At 43.4% G+C, this 19,401-nt stretch overlaps 1 protein-coding gene across 1 annotated transcript in view; it reads right to left on the bottom strand.

Annotated features, from left to right (window-relative positions):
- Window positions 1–11,688: 11,688 nt before the first annotated feature.
- MTMR6 (myotubularin related protein 6) overlaps window positions 11,689–19,401 on the bottom strand; it is a 40,133-nt gene continuing 32,420 nt past the window's right edge. The window contains exons 12-14 of the mRNA XM_075592228.1: window positions 16,924–17,058; window positions 16,696–16,822; window positions 11,689–15,496 (exon numbers count right to left, since the gene is read on the bottom strand). Coding sequence (XP_075448343.1) covers window positions 15,239–15,496; window positions 16,696–16,822; window positions 16,924–17,058 — 520 coding nt within the window. The 3' untranslated portion in view covers window positions 11,689–15,238. The remainder of the gene's footprint in view (window positions 15,497–16,695; window positions 16,823–16,923; window positions 17,059–19,401) is intronic.

The following is a 19,401-nucleotide window of genomic DNA, read 5'->3' as shown; positions in this document are numbered from 1 at the left end:
TCACCCTGGCAGTGGGCACCATTGGGACATACCCAAGCAGTGCACATTTTAGGCAGGGATACATCAGAATAGACAACACCAGTTTAATGCCTTATCAGTTTAACCTTTATTAATACACTTTACACTTTATTTTACTACAGTTTCTAACACTCTACGCCCAAAGCTTGCGTCAGCTGATGATTGTACGTCTAGGCTGTAGTATTTCAAGAATGTATTGAATGAGGACCAGACAGCTGCTTTGCATATTTGTCCTGGTGTAGCCTGGGCCTTAAATGCCCATGAAGTAGCCATGGCCCTTGTAGAATGAGCTTTAATGTTCAAAGGTTTATCTTGTCCTTTGCTTTCATAAGCTTTTTTAATGCAAGACACGATCCACTGGGAAATTGTTGTCTTTGATGCTGTTTGACCTTTCTTTGTTCCCTCTGGAATGATGAATAGTTTGTCTGACTTTCTGACATTTTGCATCCTTTCCAGGTACACCTTTAGACATCTTACCACGTCTAACTTGTGTAGTCTTTCTTCTTTCTTATTTTTTGGTTTTGGACAAAATGACGGAATCACAATTTCTTGATTCATGTGGAACTGTGATACCACCTTTGGCAGGAATTGATGCACTGGTCTGAGAACTGCCTTGTCTTGATGTATGACTAGGAATGGTTCCTTGGCAGATAGCGCCTGTAGTTCACCCACTCTCCTTGCTGAGGTGATTGCTATCAGAAACGCCATTTCCATGACAACCATTTTAGGCCTATCTCCTCTATAGGTTCAAACGGAGCTGCTGTTAGTACATCCAATACTAGGGACAAGTCCCATGTAGGTACCCTGTTTTTGATTTGAGGTCTTAACCTTTTAACTGCCTGAAAGAACCTGATGATCAATCTTTCCATTGCCAGATTTCTTTCCAACAAGGCTGATAATGCAGACACCTGTACTTTTAAAGAGCTGAGACTGAGACCTTTCTCAAATCCTTTATGCAGGAACTCCACTATAGATACAATTCCAGGTGAAAGGAAATTTTGTTTCTCTTTTTCACACCAATCGCAAAAGCAAAGCCAGATTCTATGGTATACACTTGATGTGGAACTTTTCCTTGCTTGTAAAAGGGTTTGAATTGTTTTGTCTGAACAACACTTCAGTCTCAATGTTTCCTGCTCAATCGCCATGCCGTCAAAGCCCATTGTTTGGCATTCGGATGACATATTGGTCCTTGTCGCATCAGTCCTTTGCGATCTGGTATGTGCCATGGTGCGTCTACTGCCATATTTACCAAGTGTGTGAACCAAAGCCTTCTTGGCCAATATGGTGCTATGAATATCACCTCTGCTTGGTCTTCCCTGATTTTCCTGATTGTTTTTGGAATTAGGGGAATTGGAGGGAACAAGTACACCAACTTGAAGTCCCATTTGAAGCTGAGAGCATCTGTAGCTTGTGCACTTGGATGAAACTGTCTGGCACAGTAGTTCCTTACCTTGCGGTTCTGGGGTGTTGCCATGAGATCTATGTCTGGATGACCCCATCGCTCTACCAATTCTTGAAACACCTCTGGATCTAATGACCATTCTCCTGGGTGTATGATGTTCCGACTTAGAAAATCTGCTGTGACATTTTCTAGTCCTGGGATATGTATGGCTGTAATATCCAACAAGTGGCGTTCTGCCCAAAAGAGGATTTCTGCTGTGAGATTCATCAGCTTTCTGCTCCTGGTTCCTCCTTGTTGTCTGATTCTATTTTTATACAGCCACCTCTTATATGGTCTTGGAAAGCTTCTAGGGCCCTTTGTACTGCTTTTAATTCCAGTAGATTTGATGGCAGGTGCTTTTCCTGGTTTCCCCAGGTTCCTTGCACCACATTTTCTCCCATCTGGGCACCCCAACCTGTTTTGCTCGCATCTGTTGTAATTCTTAACCAGTGTACAGGTTGTAGCGTTTTTCCTTTTCCCAGGTTTCGGGTATCTTCCCACCACTTTAATTCCTGTTTTGTGTGTGGGTGTAACAATATTCTTTGTCTTGTGTCTTTGTGATTCCCATTCCATTGCTGTAGGAAATTGTTTTGCAGTGGTCTCATATGTAGTGCTGCCCATTTTGTGACGCTTAATGTTGAAGCGAATTTCCCTAGGAGCTTCATGCATTCTTCTGCTGAAGTCCTGGTAGCTTTCCTGAGCTTCTTTGTTTGTATGGCTATGTCTTGTCTTTTTGCCTCTGGTAGTCTCACTTCTCCTTTTGCTGTATCGAATTCTACGCCCAGAAATCTTAACAGCTGAGTGGGTACGAGATGGCTCTTGTCTCTGTTTATTAACCAACCGTGATGTTCTAGGAAGGTTATTACCATATTTTGGTCTTGTTGGAGTTTCTCCAAATCCTTTGACTTTACCAGGATGTCGTCCAGGTAAGGGTATATTTCTACCCCCCTTTCTCTCATTTCTGCCACTAGAGGGGCTAGAACCTTTGTAAACGTCCTTGGGGAAGTAGCCAGACCAAATGGCAGTGCTGTGTACTGATAATGATCTTGATTTACTGCAAACCTTAGGAATCTTTGATGTCCTTTTGCTATGGGCACATGCAGATAAGCGTCTTTTAAGTCTATCGCCACCATCCAGTCTCCTGGTTGTATTTCTTGAATATTCAGATTCAAGGACACCATCTTGAATTTTCTTATCTTCAAGAATGAATTTACCCTTCTTAGGTCTAGGATTGCTCTGTAATCCACAGTAGGTTTTTTTACTAGAAAAATCCTGGAATAAATTCCGCTTCCTCTGTCTTCCTGAGGTACCTTCTTTATTACTTCTGCTCGTAATAATTTCTTTAAAGCCGAATTCATCTGTCTTCTTTTTTCCTTGGACTGTATACATGTTATTACGCCCATATTCCTTCTTGGTATCTCCCTGAATTCTATGTTGTACCCCTGACGAATGGTCTGTAATACCCAATTGTCCAGTATTGTTTGGGCCCATGTTGTATAAAACTGTCTCAGCCGCCCTCCTACGGACAATTGCTGGGCCCTCTGACCTTCATGTGGACTTATTCCTTGTGAATGATCCTCTTCCTCTGGAGCCACGAAAAAGCCGATTCTGGCCACCTCTCCATGTTGTTTGTCTTGGGAAAGACCTACCAGGTCTATATGTCTTTGCTTCTTTATACTGGTTTCTATTAGCCTGTTGGAAGCCGAATCTTCTGGCTCTGTATTCCTGAGGTAAAAAAGTGCTCTTACCTCCTGATGCTTTTGTTATTATTGCATCCAGTTTGCTGCCGAAGAGGAATTCACCTTCAAATGGTAATGCACACAAGGTATTCTTTGATGCTGTGTCAGCCATCCACTGTCTGAGCCATAAAGCCCTTCTTGCTGATACCGTCAGTGCCATAGATTTGGCAGCTAATTTTACTGCATCCAACGAAGCTTCTGCTATGTAATCTGTTGCCCATTTTACGTCTGACAGTGCTTTAAGAATAGCACTTCTTTTTACGCCTTTGTCTATTGCCTCTTCAATGTTGGCAATCCATACTCGCATAGCCCTTGCTGCTGACGTAGTTGCTATAGCAGGTTTGTAGGCTGTTCCTGCGGTAACATATGCTTTTTTTAAAACATAATCCATTTTCTTATCCATAGCGTCCCTTAGTGACGCAGTTTCCTCTATTGGGATTGTGGTCTTTTTTACTATTGTGGAAATAGCAGTATCCACCCTTGGGCTAACCTCCCAATTTTTTACCTCTTCCTGTGGGAATGGATACATCTTCCCAAATCTTTTAGGCGCAAATATTTTGGCGTCTGGTTGAGCCAGTTCCACCTGAATGAGGTCTTTAATCACTTGATGGATAGGAAACTCTCTACCTTTCTTTTGTCTTGCCCCAAAAAGTTTATCCTTCTTGTGGGTTAACTCCTCAGTGTCTTCTAGTTCTAACGCCTGTCTCATGGCTTTGATAAGTGGATCCACCATCTCTACATCAAATTCAGATTCTTCCTCCTGAATATCTTGATCTGATGAATCCACTTCCCCTTCTGATATTTGAAAACAATCAATTTCAGACTCATCTGCCGAAAACCCTTTCCCTTTATCCAAACTGGTTTGGGATCTAGATCTTTTCTGCGTAGGGTTAACTGCTTGCTTCATCCACACTCTGTTTAACTGCCTCCTTCATTAATACAAGGAAATTGCTCATTTGTTCATTGTCACCTGCTGCTGCCTTAAGACAACCTTCACATAATTTCTTCCCTATTAGGGCTGGTTTCTCACAAGCTGAACACCATTTAGTTTTCTTAGCAACCTTTCTTTTATGTTGCAGGGATTCCCCCTTCCCTTTTGAAGATTCTGCTTCTGGGAGTGTAACCACGGAACTAAATTATAAAAACAAAATAAATACTAAACATACACCCTAATGTATATATATACCATCTCTCTTTCCCCTGTAGAACTAAAACTAAGGACTCACCTAGTCTTGGGAACTGAAGTTTTGGGTGTTTCCGTTTTTGAATCCATTTCCAGCACTTGGCTTCTCCCTGCTGAGCGTTCCATGCTGCAGCTCTCACTCACACATACACCGTGTGGTCGTCGCTTCTCTGACGTCATCAAGTGCTCGTGCACGGCTCATGTGCTGTGCACGTATCTGCCGGCGTGACGCGCGCGCTCCCAAGCGGCCGCGTGTACTGTACCCTTTTTTTCCGCAGTATTTCAAATACTCACGCGGTCAAAAGAACCTTTCCCGGTTCGCAGCTAAAGCTGCTACTCCTTCCGCTTCTAGCAGAGTTCCTGGGGTAGTCTTACCGCCGCATCCACAGACGCTAGTGCGGTCATTGAGCCTTGCGCTCGCAGCTATGGCTGCTCCCCCCTCCGCGTGTAGCGGGGCTCCTGGGGTAGTTTTACCGCCGCATCCACAGACGCTAGTGCGGTCATTGAGCCTTCCGCTCGCAGCTATGGCTGCTCCCCCCTCCGCGTGTAGCGGGCTCCTGGGTACTTTACCGCAGCGTACCAGACGCTAATGCGGTGAGTCTGGGCCTCCACGGCTCCCTGCTGCAGCTGTTGTGTGCCTTTGTTTGGTCCTGGGGCTTTGCACCTAAGCTTCCCCACCCGCGGCTGCAGCTGCTCCCCCCCCCAACAGGGGCTCCCCCGACTCTAAGGGGTCTCCGTCTTGCCACCCGTAGGGCGCGTCGATCGGAGCTTCAGGGCAGAGAGGCTGAGACCCTGGATATCTGCACAAGGTGCAGTAGGTGAGTCCTGTAAGAAAATAAAAAAATCCTACTCCTAGCTGTGAGGACAGGAAAAAGACTAAGGTGCAGGTAGAGGGAGGGGCTTTATATGGCCTACCTGCAAATGTCTATTTCCTGTCCTACCTAGAGTGAGAAGGGATTAACCCAATGGTGCCCACTGCCAGGGTGATCAGGAAAAAAATGTTTTAATTTGCATAACTACAAAACGGTGTTTAGAATTTTGCAGGATAAACTTCCTGACAGGTAGAGTACTTTTACATCTTTCTCCTAAAAGGAATTGTAATTATTTTGCCAGTTAGTTTGTGAAGATAATTATCCTGTATCTTAGGATTTTCATAGTTACATAGTTACATAGTAGATGAGGTTGAAAAAAGACGTAAGTTCATCAAGTTCAACCTATGCTAAATTTAGACAACAGATACTTTATCCTATATCTATACTTACTTATTGATCCAGAGGAAGGCAAACAAAAAACCCCAGTGTCATATCATCCAATGATATCTCATAAGGGGAAAAATAAATTCCTTCCTGACTCCAAGAATTGGCAATCACATTACTCCCTGGATTAACATTCTTCCCATGTATACTTATTTGGTATATCCCTGTATACCTTTCCTTTCTAAAAAGATGTCCAACATTTTTTTGAACACATTTATTGTATCTGCCATCACAGTCTCCATGGGTAATGAATTCCACATTTTAACTGCCCTTACTGTAAAGAACCCTTTCCTTTGTTGCTGGTGAAATCTCCTTTCCTCCAACCTAAAGGGATGCCCCTGAGTCCTTTGTACTGCCCTTGGGATGAATAGTTCTTTTGAAAGCTCTTTGTACTGTCCCCGAATATATTTGTACATAGTTATCATATCCCCTCTTAGATGCCTCTTTTCTAATGTAAATACATTTAATTTAGCTAGCCTCTCCTCATAAGTTAGATTGTCCACCCCCTTTATTAATTTGGTGGCTCTTCTCTGCACTTTCTCTAGTTCCATAATGTCTTTTCCAAGGAGTCGTGCCCAAAATTGTACTACATATTCAAGGTGTGGTCTTACTAATGCTTTGTAAAGGCGCATAATTATATTTACGTCCCTTCCATCCATTGCCTGTTCAATGCAAGATAAGATCTTGTTTGCCTTTGCAGCTACTGCATGATTTTGGGTGCTATAGCTAAGCCTGCTATCTACTGTACACGCACTCCTAAATCCTTCTCCATCAAGGATTCCTCCAATTTATCCCCATTTAATTTGTAAGTCGCCTGTTTATTCTTGCATCCCACATGCATAACCTTACATTTATCTGTATTAAACCTCATCTGCCATTTACCTGCCCACGTATCCAGTCTCTCCAAGTCCTTCTGGAGAGAAATTACATCCTGCTCTGATTCTACTACCTTACACAATTTAGTATCAGCAAAGATGGAGACTTTACTCTCGATACCAACCTCAAGGTCATTAATAAACAAGTTAAATAGCAGGGGTCCCAGTACCGATCCCTGAGATACTCCACTTATGACTATAGCCAAACCTGAAAAAGTTCCATTTATGACAACCCACTGTTGTCTGTCCTTCAACCAGTTTCAATCCAGGTGCATATATTATTACTGAGTCCAATTTGCTTTATTTTGTACACTAACCTCGTGTGGAACAGTATCAAAAGCCTTTGCAAAATCTAAGTAGACTACTTAATTTACATGTAGCTACCCTATGTTTAGTGTTAGTATCAGGGGTGTGAACCCCACAAACAAGAGACTGGAATAAGTTAAATTGATAGTGTTTAATGCTCACACCAAGGTAATAACACAAATGTGTCTGAAAAATCAGTAAAGCTACATACAAAAGTAATGATAGTCAGGGAAAGATAAAAGAGCAGGTTACTACGAGCACAAGAGGGAAGCAAGGGAAAACCAAGTCTGCAGAGCTACATGAAATTGCAATTGGTAGCCAGGGAGAAGACAAGTCAGCAGGGGGCATGAAGTGCAAGGGGAAGCACAAGCCAAAACAAAAAGATACCTGAAAATTCTGCAGAGTTAGATGCAAGTATTGGAAGCCAGTGAAATAAAAGAAGAACAAGAGGCAAGAGAATGGCCAGACTGCTGCTCTGGAAGAAAAACGTTTGCAAGCAAAAACTAGCGGGGTGGGTGGGGTGTATCCAAAGCTAAGATGGCCGCTGGCCTCATGGGAGATACTAGTTCTTACCAGCTCCAGCCTGAACATCACTCCTCTGTGCGCATCTACAGGGAGTATTGTCTGAGGAAATTTTGACAGTACCCCCTCTTAGGCCTCCCCCTACCGCCAGGCTTTTTGGGGTGTCTGACATGAAACCTGGAGATCAAGTGGTGGGCATGAACCAGAGTGGCTGGTTCCCATGACCTGTCATCTAATCTACCCAATTCACCATATAAAATAATTTCCCCCTCTGATAGTTGGAATCCAGGATGCTCCAAACCTCATACTGCAGATTAGAGTCTAAGACCTAAGGCTTGTGAGGCGTAGTTAACCTTACTTTGGGAGATAACCGCTTTAGTAGTGAGACATGGGACACAGGATGAATTTTCATTGTAATTGGAAGTTTAAGTCTAAGAATCACAGGGTGGATACATTTTGCAACCAGGAATGGACCAATAAAACGTGGATGACATTTCCTGGGATCCTTTAGAGTTAAGCTTTTGGAAGAAAACCAAACTTGATCACGCATAACGTACTGAGGAGCTAATCTTCACTATCAGCAAATGTCTTGGGTGTGATAACAAAACCCAGAAATTCCATCGTAGTAACATGAATTTGGCATTTTTCCAATTTTACAAATAGTCGGTCTTAATTCTTTTAAAACGGCCATGTTGTGCATGTTCATCCAAAGATGAGAAGATCAATGTATACTATGACACAGAACCCTTGCAATCGTTCATTTATAAAATGCTTGAAGGCATTGAATATCAAATGATGCCATTCGGCCTATGCAGAGTCCAAATTTTGCACAGAAGGCTGTTTTTCACTCGTCTCCTTCACACTCCCACAAGATGATATGCCCCATGGAGATCCATTTTTGTGAAAATCGTAGCCATATTGACTTGTTCCAACAGGACTGGTATTAAAGGCATCGAGTACCGGTTCTTAATGGTTACCTTGTTTAAGGCTCGATAATCGATGCAAGTTTTCAGTTCCCTGTTCTTTTTTGGTATGAAAAATAAAAAAGCTGAAGCTGCCGGAGATTTAGAATGTCTGATGAAACAATTGGTCAAATTTGATTCAATATATGATTTTAGGTAAGTATTTTCGTTTTCCGTTCGTGCATGAATTCTTCTACAAGGGATATTAGTGCCAGGTTTCAATCTGGCAATTAAAAGGGCGATATACTGTACAGTCTTATCACTTGCCTATGGTCCAGTCTGTTTTTGCAAAGTTTATAGTACTGTAAATGGGCTTCCAACTTTCATTTATATTTGGGACAGTACGTGTATGTAAGAGTACATTTACAAAGACAGACACACACCTAAATCTCGCAGTTTGTAAACAGGCGGCTCAACTTTTTTTATATTGTGGGATTTCCGCAGACGCATTAAAATGTGCATTAGTAAAATCGCATAAGGAGTGCGAGTTTAAAATAACAGGCGCTACATCTGTGTGTATAGCTATATATACACACACGTATCTATATAATCAAATATGTCTAAATACTTTGCTAAATCCACGTGTACACACAAATATATGTTTGAATATATCTCTGAATATACATACAGCTCAACCCCGTTATAGCGCGATGTGCTATAACGCAGATCCGCTTATAACGCAGTTTGAGCGTGGACCCGAATATTTAAAAAATATATATATATATCTTTTTTTTGCACACACACTGCACACAAACACTACACACAAACTACACTCGGCATCAGCACACACAGCACACAACACATTGCACACACTCACAGCACACACAACCCCCCCCCCCCAATCTTTGGTGTCAGCTGCTGAGGCATCGTGGGGTTGCGGGGCTGGTGGGGGGATTGGTGCGGGAATGCTGGGGTAAGTACGGTGGCTGCTTGGGGACGTGTAGGGCTGCCGGCGCCTCACTCCACCTCTTCCTCCCTCCTCCTGATCGGGCACGCGGCACATTCCCAAGCAGCCACCGTAGCGCGGTCGGATCGGGTGGCCCCCGAGGACCGCACTATAACGGGGTTGAGCTGTATTTAGATAAATAGTTTGCAAGATTTACATAATTACATAGTAGATGAGGTTGAAAAAGACAAAGTGTGTCCATCAAGTTCAACCTATGCTAAATTTAGACGACAGATACTTATCCTACATTTGCATTTACAGTATTTTGATCCAGAGGAATGCTGGGAAAAAACCCCAAGTGAAACATCATCCAATGATATCTCAAAGGGAAAATTTAATTTCTTCCCGACTCCAAATATTGGCAATCAGATTTCTCCCTGGATGAACATCCTTCCCATGTTTACTTTTTGAAGTGAAACTTCTTTAGTGGCACCTCATTCCTAATGGGACAAAAATGGATTGTGAGGATAGAAAATGAAACGGATGTGACGTCAAAGTGCTGACGTCACAGTGCTGGCAGTTGAGGCCAGGCTGTGTTCTGGCAAATCACATGCGCCGGTGCCGCTCCTAACCAACACGCTCCCCCCAACCCGCTCAACATTTACTCGCCGCCGCAGCTCCTAACGAGCACTGCTCCTCCCACCCGCTGACATGCGGCGGCGCCGCTCCCCCTCAAAATGTAATCGCCGCCACTCCCTGCTGACCTCCCCCGGTCGAGGCATGGAACGGCTCCTGCTCCCGTAACGGGGGGGGGGGGGGGGGGAGGGGGGTTGAGTGCGCTGCGTTCCCCACAGCACCATCAAAAGGGGATCGCTGCCACGGCCGGACGCTGGTCCCAGCCCGCTGCCATGCCGCGCAGTTGTGATGGCGCCGCTGACGGACGCCACACATGCGCAGAAGCGGCGTCGTTCCCCCCACACGCTCCTAGTCCTAACGCCCATTTGCAGTGGCGCCATTCAACCCTCCACTGGCACACGGCGCAAACCCGGGCGCAACCCGCGCGGCACAGGGGCTCGGTCACTCACGCCCGTACCGGGCGCATGTACCCCGCAGAATTTGCTTGCGAGGGGGGGGGGGTCCAGAATTTGCGTGCGAGGGGGGAGGGTCCAGAATTTGCGTGCGAGGTAGGGGGGGGCGTCCAGAATTTGCGTGTGAGGGGGGGGTCGTCCAGAATTTGCGTGCGAGGGAGGTCCAGAATTTGCGTGCGAGGGGGGGAGGAGGCACACAACACAACGAGACATACACACACAACGCAGAGAGAGAGACATTGACACTCTCACACTGACTGACACTCACACGCACAAACACTGACTGACACACACACGCACGCACACACACACACACACACACACTGACCGACACAGAGACAGTCACACAACACAGAGAGAAAGAGAGACATACACTGACTGACACACACACACATTGACTGACACACACGCACACACTGACTGACACATGCACACACTGACTGACACACATGCACACACTCACAAACAAACACACATGCACAAACTCTCTGACTGACACACATACATACTCTGACTGACACATACACTGACATGTGTGCCGAGCACGCGCGTTAAGTCAATTTCTGTGACAAAAGTCATAGAAGTTTCACTTACTATGCGCGTGCACAGCACACACAGCTTTTTTTTTTTTTGGTACATCCCTGTATACCTTTCCTTTAAAAAAATAAATTAAAAAAAATGATGTCAAACCTTTTTTTGAAGAGATTTAATGTATCTGCCTCCAGTCTCCATGGGTAATGAATTCCACATTAGAACTGACCTTACTGTAAAGAACCCTTTCCTTTGTTGCTGGTGAAATCTCCTTTCCTCCAACCGTAAGGGGTGACCCAGTGCCCTTTGTACTGCCCTTGGGACGAATCGTTCTTTTGAGAGCCCCTTGTATTGTCTCCGAATATATTTGTGTGTGTTGTGTGAATGTGCGCATGCATACATACGTGCATGTATTTGCGCGTGCTGATGTTGCTGTGCGTACATACACACAAAATCAGGGTGCAGGTTGGGGGTGGGGGGCTGGCTGCAGCCCACTCTGGATTTATACAGTTTTACATTATGATAATGTATGTTAGGGATTTTGTATGTACAGCACCTCCACCCCAAAAGTTATTCCTGCTCTCCTGTGTATATGTTATTCACACTACAGATTGTGATTAAAAAATACTAAAGCACACTTTGTCCAGCACAACAGACATTTTAACACACAAAAAAAACAAGCATGCTGGAAAATAAGAACAAGATTGTGTGCGGTGTGGGCAATTTATAGCTTCCTTATTAGAGCTATGAATTACACACAATCTGCAGTACTTCTTTATATTTATATTTAATAATGTATGCACTATCAGTGCAAATTAAAAGTCAGGAAAAATTATGTTGTAATTGTGCTCTTCCGACAGCAAATAAAACACAAGCACATGTCATTTACACATCATTTTACTGCATTGAATATAGTTACAGTTTGAAAACAAAGAAATAAAAAACACACATTCCTTTTTTGGCAAAGTACCCTATTTTAGTATTTTACGTAAACATGTTTAGATAATATTTTTATTAGGTAATATTCCCATTTGTGTTATGTAAAGTTTTGCTTCTTAACGTCACATGAAAAATATCTGAGGCACATCAACCAACCAAGCTTTGGCCTATAACAGGCGGGATTACAAGTATACAGGACCACTTTTGTTAGCTTTATTTCCACGAAGGCCTAGATCCACAAAGCTCGGTTAAGTCCCTTAAAGCAGTGGTGCGCAAACTGGGGGGCGTACAATTTCTAGGGGAGGCACGGCGGTTACAGAGGCCCTGCACTCTTCCCTACGGCATTTAAATTAAATGCCGGGGGAGTCGTGAGGCCTCTGTAACTCCCTTACCTGTTCTCTGCCGTGTCTTCGGCAACGCATCGCCATGGCAAAGCGTGTCAAATGACGCGGCGGGGTCACGTGACAGGACGTCATATGACCCCCTCACCCCCCATATGGGATGCAGGGGATCTCCGGAGCGGAACCACATTACCTCCTGCTCCCCAGATAACATACATAGCAAGGTGATGCCGGTATCTCTTGTATGTTTAAAGGTCCACCGTCACACGGACCAATAGGAAGCCACAAGGGCGCATAACCTTTAAACAGACATTTAGAGTGCCCAGCCGGAGCTGCTGTCACCAGCCCCTTCCAATCTGAGTATCTCGTGAAGCAGGGGGTCCCTGGAGCTGAAATCAACGCGGTTCAGCTCCGGAGACGCTCTGCTTCAAACCTAGTTTACTAGGTCTCTTTAACGTGATATTAACGTAACTTAAGGTTACATTAAGACTAACAATGTGACTACAAAGGACAATAATGTAACACGATGCCACGTTTTCTTCTGTATTGAGCATTCTGTTAACATTATCACTAACGATCGTTATAGTTATCGAAATGATATGCAAATGAGGCATTATAAGAACACTGTATAGCCACAAAAATCCATTAAGGTTAACGCAGGGACTTAACATGGGTCATAGCTAAAAGTGATGTTGCTCACATCCAGACCCTGTAATAAGGCTTTCGCATGGTCTGGGTGGGTGTAAAGACATTGTTAAGGCACGAGTTAACGCACTGTTTGTTATTTCCCTCTCCTCTTTCTCTCCACTTCAGCTAACACCCTATTTCAGGGTCTGGGTCGGGTAACGCTAGAACATAGTTAACAGCCCTTTATTAGTAGAAGATAACACACAATCCTTGTAAGATAAGAAAACGTTATGCTAGAATAATGTGGCACTTAGCATACAGGATGCTAATGAGATGAAGAATAGCCGATGCTTTGAGGACACGACTGAACCTCCGAGAGCATAACGTCCTATTTTAGTAAGGTCACATTATGAGCCCAAATTGAATGGAGTTTTGTGGATCTGGGCCTTCGCTTGTAACGGAGAACGCTGCTAATGAATAGGATTGTTGGATGCTACATTTCATCATCACAAATTACCTTTAAAGGTCTCTGTCTTTGCAGTATGGGAGCTCTCTGGTGCTAAATGGGTTGGCCCCTGTGGCTATCAGATGGCCATTGCAAAGCAGGGTAATATGGACCTGCCTTGTGTGACCTTTAGTCAAATGTAGACACGTTAGCCTGTTCCACGCCTGCGAGGACTACAAGTAAAATAAAATTAGTGTGATGCATACCTGACTTTTATAGTCTATACAGCAATGGACAGAGAGGAATGATAACACAGGCACCTCTTTGTGTACCAATGCAGTATGCAATATATTGTTCTACACTAGTTGGTGTTGCTCAGCCACCTGACAAAGAATGGGTTACCTATATTAGTGTCAACCACCTCACTTACATTCATATTGCATTACTGGCAGCCAGACCAGGTTAGAACAAACACACGAATGCTGCACCTACATTGTACATGAATGGACACGGACTGACGGAAAAATTGGTCTGGCTCAGAGTCCAGTTGAGAGTTTGAGAAACGCCGGACTAAATGGACAATGCATAGCAGCATCCGAGTTTAATGAGACAATATCTCCAAACATTCCCTTGTATTAACAAAAAAAATAATCATAATGTAAATATCTGCTTGCATCACTCACGCAAGTCCTACACTTTCCACGTTTTTGTAGTGCAAATGATTCCCTTTCATATTAGAAATAAGTTTATAAAATCTGACTTTTTGAATGCCCTGTTATACTAGTACAGCATACCTAAACATCACAGCAAAACAAGTACAATAAACGTTTCTATGCGGCCAATATTTCAGAACAGGCCGAGTAAACCTGAATAACATGGAACCGAGATTTGTATTTTGCAAATCAAAACAAAAAGATGTATTGTATATTGTTCCTAAGGTTAAAACAAAAAATAACTGGTCTGTTCCTAGCAATTCAGGATTGGAGTGGTGTAAAAGATCAAGTTTTTCATTAACCTCTTTAGAACAGAAATGGCCTGCAATGCAATAAGCCCAAGCTACACTGAATAAGTCTCTATTCTTTCTGGGACATAGTGAATGGAAACTCGATGAGGCGGGCTGAGCCGCGCTGAGCAGATGCACAAACCCCCTGCATCTGTCATCAGCGCGGCTATAGTTTCCCCTTCCGCATGCGCGCTGATGTGTGCGGAGGCTCAGAAAAATGGAACAGACAGGGAAGTTTCAAATATGGCGCTCGGGGAAGCGGAGGAGCGGTCACGTGACTAGCCCCGCCTCCCGCTCCGCCTCCTGGCACGCCTCCGCTCCGCCCCCAGAGCGCGCTCACTGCCTCGCCTGCAAGAACAGGAAAAAGCTCCATTTTCAGCAGGCGAGGCAGAGCAGGAGCGCGCCTCAGCGAGCTTCAAGTTACTATGTCCCAGGCCTTACATTAAACATGGACACACGTATTACAAAGAGGTTTTAAACTTGGTCTACTGTAGTTCCTACTCTTCAGTAGAGAGCAAGCTATTCACTGCCACTTGAATTACAGGATGCCCCTGCAGAATGAGTGACTGAACTCAGATACATAGGTTTATGTAATAGGTCTATGCATAAAAACAGATTTCTAGCCCTTGGGGACTAGAGTTTTACCTAAATGAGCACAATTTCCTTTAATCGCATCTCACATGCCTGTTTTAAATGTTGTACAAACGTATGCAACCTTTGCATCGTGTAGCTTACTCTACAATGACCTGGGATTTAAACTCTACAAATAAAATATGTACATTTGTGAAATGACAATGGTTACATGTTCAGAACTCGACTTTCCTAAATGAGCAAATCCTTCCGTGCTGGTCCCGCAACCTTATATTCAGCACATCGAACGTACAAGCCCGATCTAATCTGTGCCTGGTCTAAATTTGCCACTTTTCATTTGTCTAAGGCAAGCAATCAAGCTTTTTGTTACCCTTCCAGTTCCAGAGGTACAAGTAATATGCAAAGATGCAGGCCCCATCAGTAAAAGAGGGGTGAAACAGATAGCCCAGAGAGACTGCTGTGTGATAACTAATTCCAGCGTTTAACTAACATGTCATTCTTGCAACGCCGTACTCCAAGCTGACAACAGAGTGTTCAGCTTTTGACAGCTCCTCTGCATACTCAGTGTAGCGGTTGTCTGCGGTGTTGCTGCCCTCTATAGTTCGAATGACATCACTCACTGGATGCATGGCTTGCTCCTTCTTGAAACATGGCGATGCCTTGAGTTTTGGTGACACTGGACTAGTGGAGCAGATTAAGTCGTTGCTCGCATACTCTTCCTCCGCCTTCAGATTCCGGACTTTCTATAAAAAAGGGAACACATGCTTCAGAGGTAATCCCTGCTAGTACTAGGCAATGAGCATCTTAACAAAAACTGCAAATTAGAAGAATTGTATCATATAAATTATAATATATAAATTATTTTTTATATATTCTTTGCCATTTTTCTGCGAATATTCTTCCATTTGCATTTTTCTTTTGCAAACTTTTGACTATTCTGAAATGTTTTTCTATTTGTCAAAGTTTTGCATATTCTCCTACTTTCTACCTTTTTACCTCAAGATTAGCCTCCTGAGCAAACACAAAAAGCCTCAATTTTGAACATGATGCTCCCCAAAAAAGGAGCGAACATGGCGTGAGTGCACAGAATGTGCATTTTACACCTTGTACAGAGCTCTGTGCCCCAAATGCGCTTTGCTTTTATTTTTTGCACTTGTTTATTAGCACTGTCACTGTCTGTATTATAAGACGTCTCTCAATTCATTCAATTATTTGCACTGTGCGCGTGCGTATATGCATATGTGCGTGCGGGCGCGTTTGTGCGCATATGTTTTTGTGTGTATGTTTATGTCTGTGTGTTTGCACGCGCGCACACACACACACACACTATTGTGACGAACAAAAAATTATTGACAAAACCCTATTTATGCTCTTATGCAGAGAAAGGGACAGGGCGAGTCACCCGCATTAGCTCCAGCGATTTGTGGCCAGGGTAGACGCGACGGGGAGCCGTGTTGGGAGCGTGGCAGTGACGTCACGGAGCTGGTCCACACTCATTGGGCGAACCGCTCACGTGATCTGGCAGTCGTGCCGTGGAATCAAATTTAACTGATTCCTCGCGCGGAATATGGCCGTGATCATTGCCATAAGGCACTGTGATCGCGCACGCACGCCTCCGCGCCGTCTCCCCGACCATGGCCGCAACCTTACAGGTCTCAGACAGGCCTGCCTTTCCCCATTATCTCTTAGCATACAAATGCTTTCACTGCTGCCAGGAATTCTGGGAAATAAATATATACATACACGTATACACACTCAACTGAATTCAAAGGGATATCAAAGAGACTGCAGTACCTAGAACATCAGTGGCTCGATAACGGCTGATGATGATACACACACACACACACACACACACACACACACACACACACACACACACACACACACACACACACACACACATTATGTGTACCCAGCAAACATACAGCCTCATATTCCTTACCAGTTGTAATTGTTTAAGTTCATCTTCCAAAACTTTGTTTTCATTGCTTATTTTCAAAACCAAGCCTGATACAGACTGCCTGGGATGCATGGACTGGTCAAACTGATGGTACATGTTTCTCCAAAACCTGCCCAAAAAGGAGAAGCTCTCAGTACTGCAGTTACAAATTCCCATCAATATCTCACATATGGCGGCAAACAAATATGAAATAAGAAAAAAACCGCTTACTTGAAATTGAAGTGTATCGTGTTTGGCTCTAGAGCTGTGAGGGTCTTCAAGGAACTTTGATCAAAGACAGGATTGCGATACTCGCTTTGCTTTTCCAGAAGATAAGCCCACAAGGAATGTGTCTTCTCTTTCAGCCTACATACATACAGTGTGTGGGAATACAAGGGAACCAAGCGAAAAACAAATGCATTCAAATAAGAATATAGGTAGGTTGTTTCTACAATTTGTCAAGTTGTTAATCAAAGGTTAAAACTGAAGGTGACTCATCTGGAGCCTCAGAGCACATATTCCCTCAGTACACCTGAAAATGCGATGACCCTGCCTCTATAAGCAAAATACTGCTAATGCCTCTGCAAAGCGGGTCAGAAATTAAAGCAAATAATGATTAGAATTAGAGTCCAGCCTGACCGTACTTTTTTTTTTAAAACAAAAACTTTCAATATAAAAAGCTGAAGCTTAGCAGCAAATATAAAACATATTTCTGCATCTGATTCAGTTTGACTTTGTGCACAAAAAGTGTTGCTTGTAAAGAGTTGTTTTCTTCCTTTATGATCTTTGGAAATGTTATACTGAGAGGATTAGTTACGCTTCACTGACAATTTATTTAGGTCAAATTCGAGGGATTAGCAGAAAATGAAACGAGGCGGCAAGTCAGGAAATCTGTTGGGCGAGGTTTGAAAACTGGTATACTCAACCATTGTTGGTAAAAAAAAAAAGGTATCATACCAGCTATTCTCTTCCTGACACGCTTTTACTAGGAGCGAGGATTGAGAATGGTTACACTCGCATCCATATCGGTGGAGTAATCAGAGCTATAGTGGTGTTCTGGCTCGGCTCTGGGGTGACCTTCAGCGTTAATCACAGAAACCTGGCACTACTATTCCTGAAAAGAATTGTTTTAGTCCATTAACCTAATTATTGCCAATTATCAAACACAGGTTTATAGCCAACTAATAATAATAATAAACAACAACACCACCAACTTTAATTGTGAAGCGCTTTGAGTCTTTTTGGGAGAAAGGGGCGATATTAAATACAGTACAGTACGCAGTACCCAGCACATAGGAATTTTTACAGACACAGTAATAGGTGTCTAAACCGGGGAGCTGGTTTTCAGCCCACTAAAGTGCAGATCGTTTTAAGCATTTATAAAAGTAATTGAGAAAACAGTGTTAGTTACTGCACTGCAGTAGTAAAAAGATGACAGATGTGAGCTGTTCTGCACTTTAGATTTAATTGTTCTTAGGCTCGGATTCACGAACTCCAATAAGGTTAAAAAACAAACAAATCGAAGTTAAGCCCCTAAAGACGTGTTTATTTTATCAGGTAATTTAATAACGTGTTCTCGCATAAAATAAGGCATATTTTACCCATATGAGTTAAAATGGCAAACTTGGGAATAAGAATGAAAATTGGTTTATTGCACTAAATGGCTTATTTACATGCTATTCACTAAACATCGATACCTGGAGATATTGGGCTAACACCTACAAATTGCCAATTCGTATCACCTACCGCAGGCTGGCATTAGGGCTATATTGCCTATATATGTTAATGGCAATATATACAGAAGCAAGGTAAGACTAGCCAACCTAAAATAGATCTTATACTATATTATGTATGTATGTATGTATGTCTTTATTTGTATAGCGCCATAAAATGTACATAGCGCTTCACAGTAGTAATACATGTCATATAAATAGCAAATATAAATGACACATCATGGGAATAAGTGCTTCAGACATACTGTAAAAGTAACATTAAGGAAGGAGTCCCTGCTCCGAGGAGCTTACAATCTAATTGGTAGGTAGGGAGAACGTACAGAGACAGTAGGAGGGAATACTAGTAAGTGCGTCTGCAGGAGGCCAAGCTTTGTGTCATGTGTCCATGATTATCCAGTGCTACTCATATGCTTCTTTAAGCAAATGTGTCTTAAGGTGGGTCTTAAAGGTGGATAGCGAGGGGGCTAGTCGGGTATTGAGGGGAAGAGCATTCCAGAGGTGTGGGGCAGAAAGTGAGAAAGGTTTAAGGCGGGAGAGAGCTTTAGATACAAAGGGGGTAAAAAGAAGACATCCTTGAGAAGAACGCAAGAGTCGTGATGGTGCATAGCGAGAAATTAGGGCTGAGATGTAATGAGGGGCAGAAGAATGTAAAGCTTTAAAAGTGAGCAGTAGAATTGAGTGTGAGATACGCGATTTAATCGGAAGCCAGGAGAGTGATTTCAGCAGGGGAGACGCTGAGACAGATTTAGGAAAGAGTAGAGTGATTCTGGCAGCAGTGTTTAGGATAGATTGTAGGGGAGACAGGTGAGAGGTAGGAAGGCCGGACAGCAGGAGGTTGCAGTAATCGAGACGTGAGAGAATGAGGGCCTGAGTCAGAGTTTTAGCAGTTGAGTAACAGAGGAAAGGGCGTATCTTTGTGATATTGCGGAGGAAAAAGCGACAAGTTTTAGAAACGTTTTGAATATGAGAGGAGAAT

The sequence above is a fragment of the Ascaphus truei genome, chromosome 3 (assembly GCF_040206685.1).
Source record: "Ascaphus truei isolate aAscTru1 chromosome 3, aAscTru1.hap1, whole genome shotgun sequence".
Classification (NCBI taxonomy): domain Eukaryota; kingdom Metazoa; phylum Chordata; class Amphibia; order Anura; family Ascaphidae; genus Ascaphus; species Ascaphus truei.
Note: the sequence above shows the minus strand (reverse complement) of the source record. Positions and strands in the feature narration are given on the sequence as shown.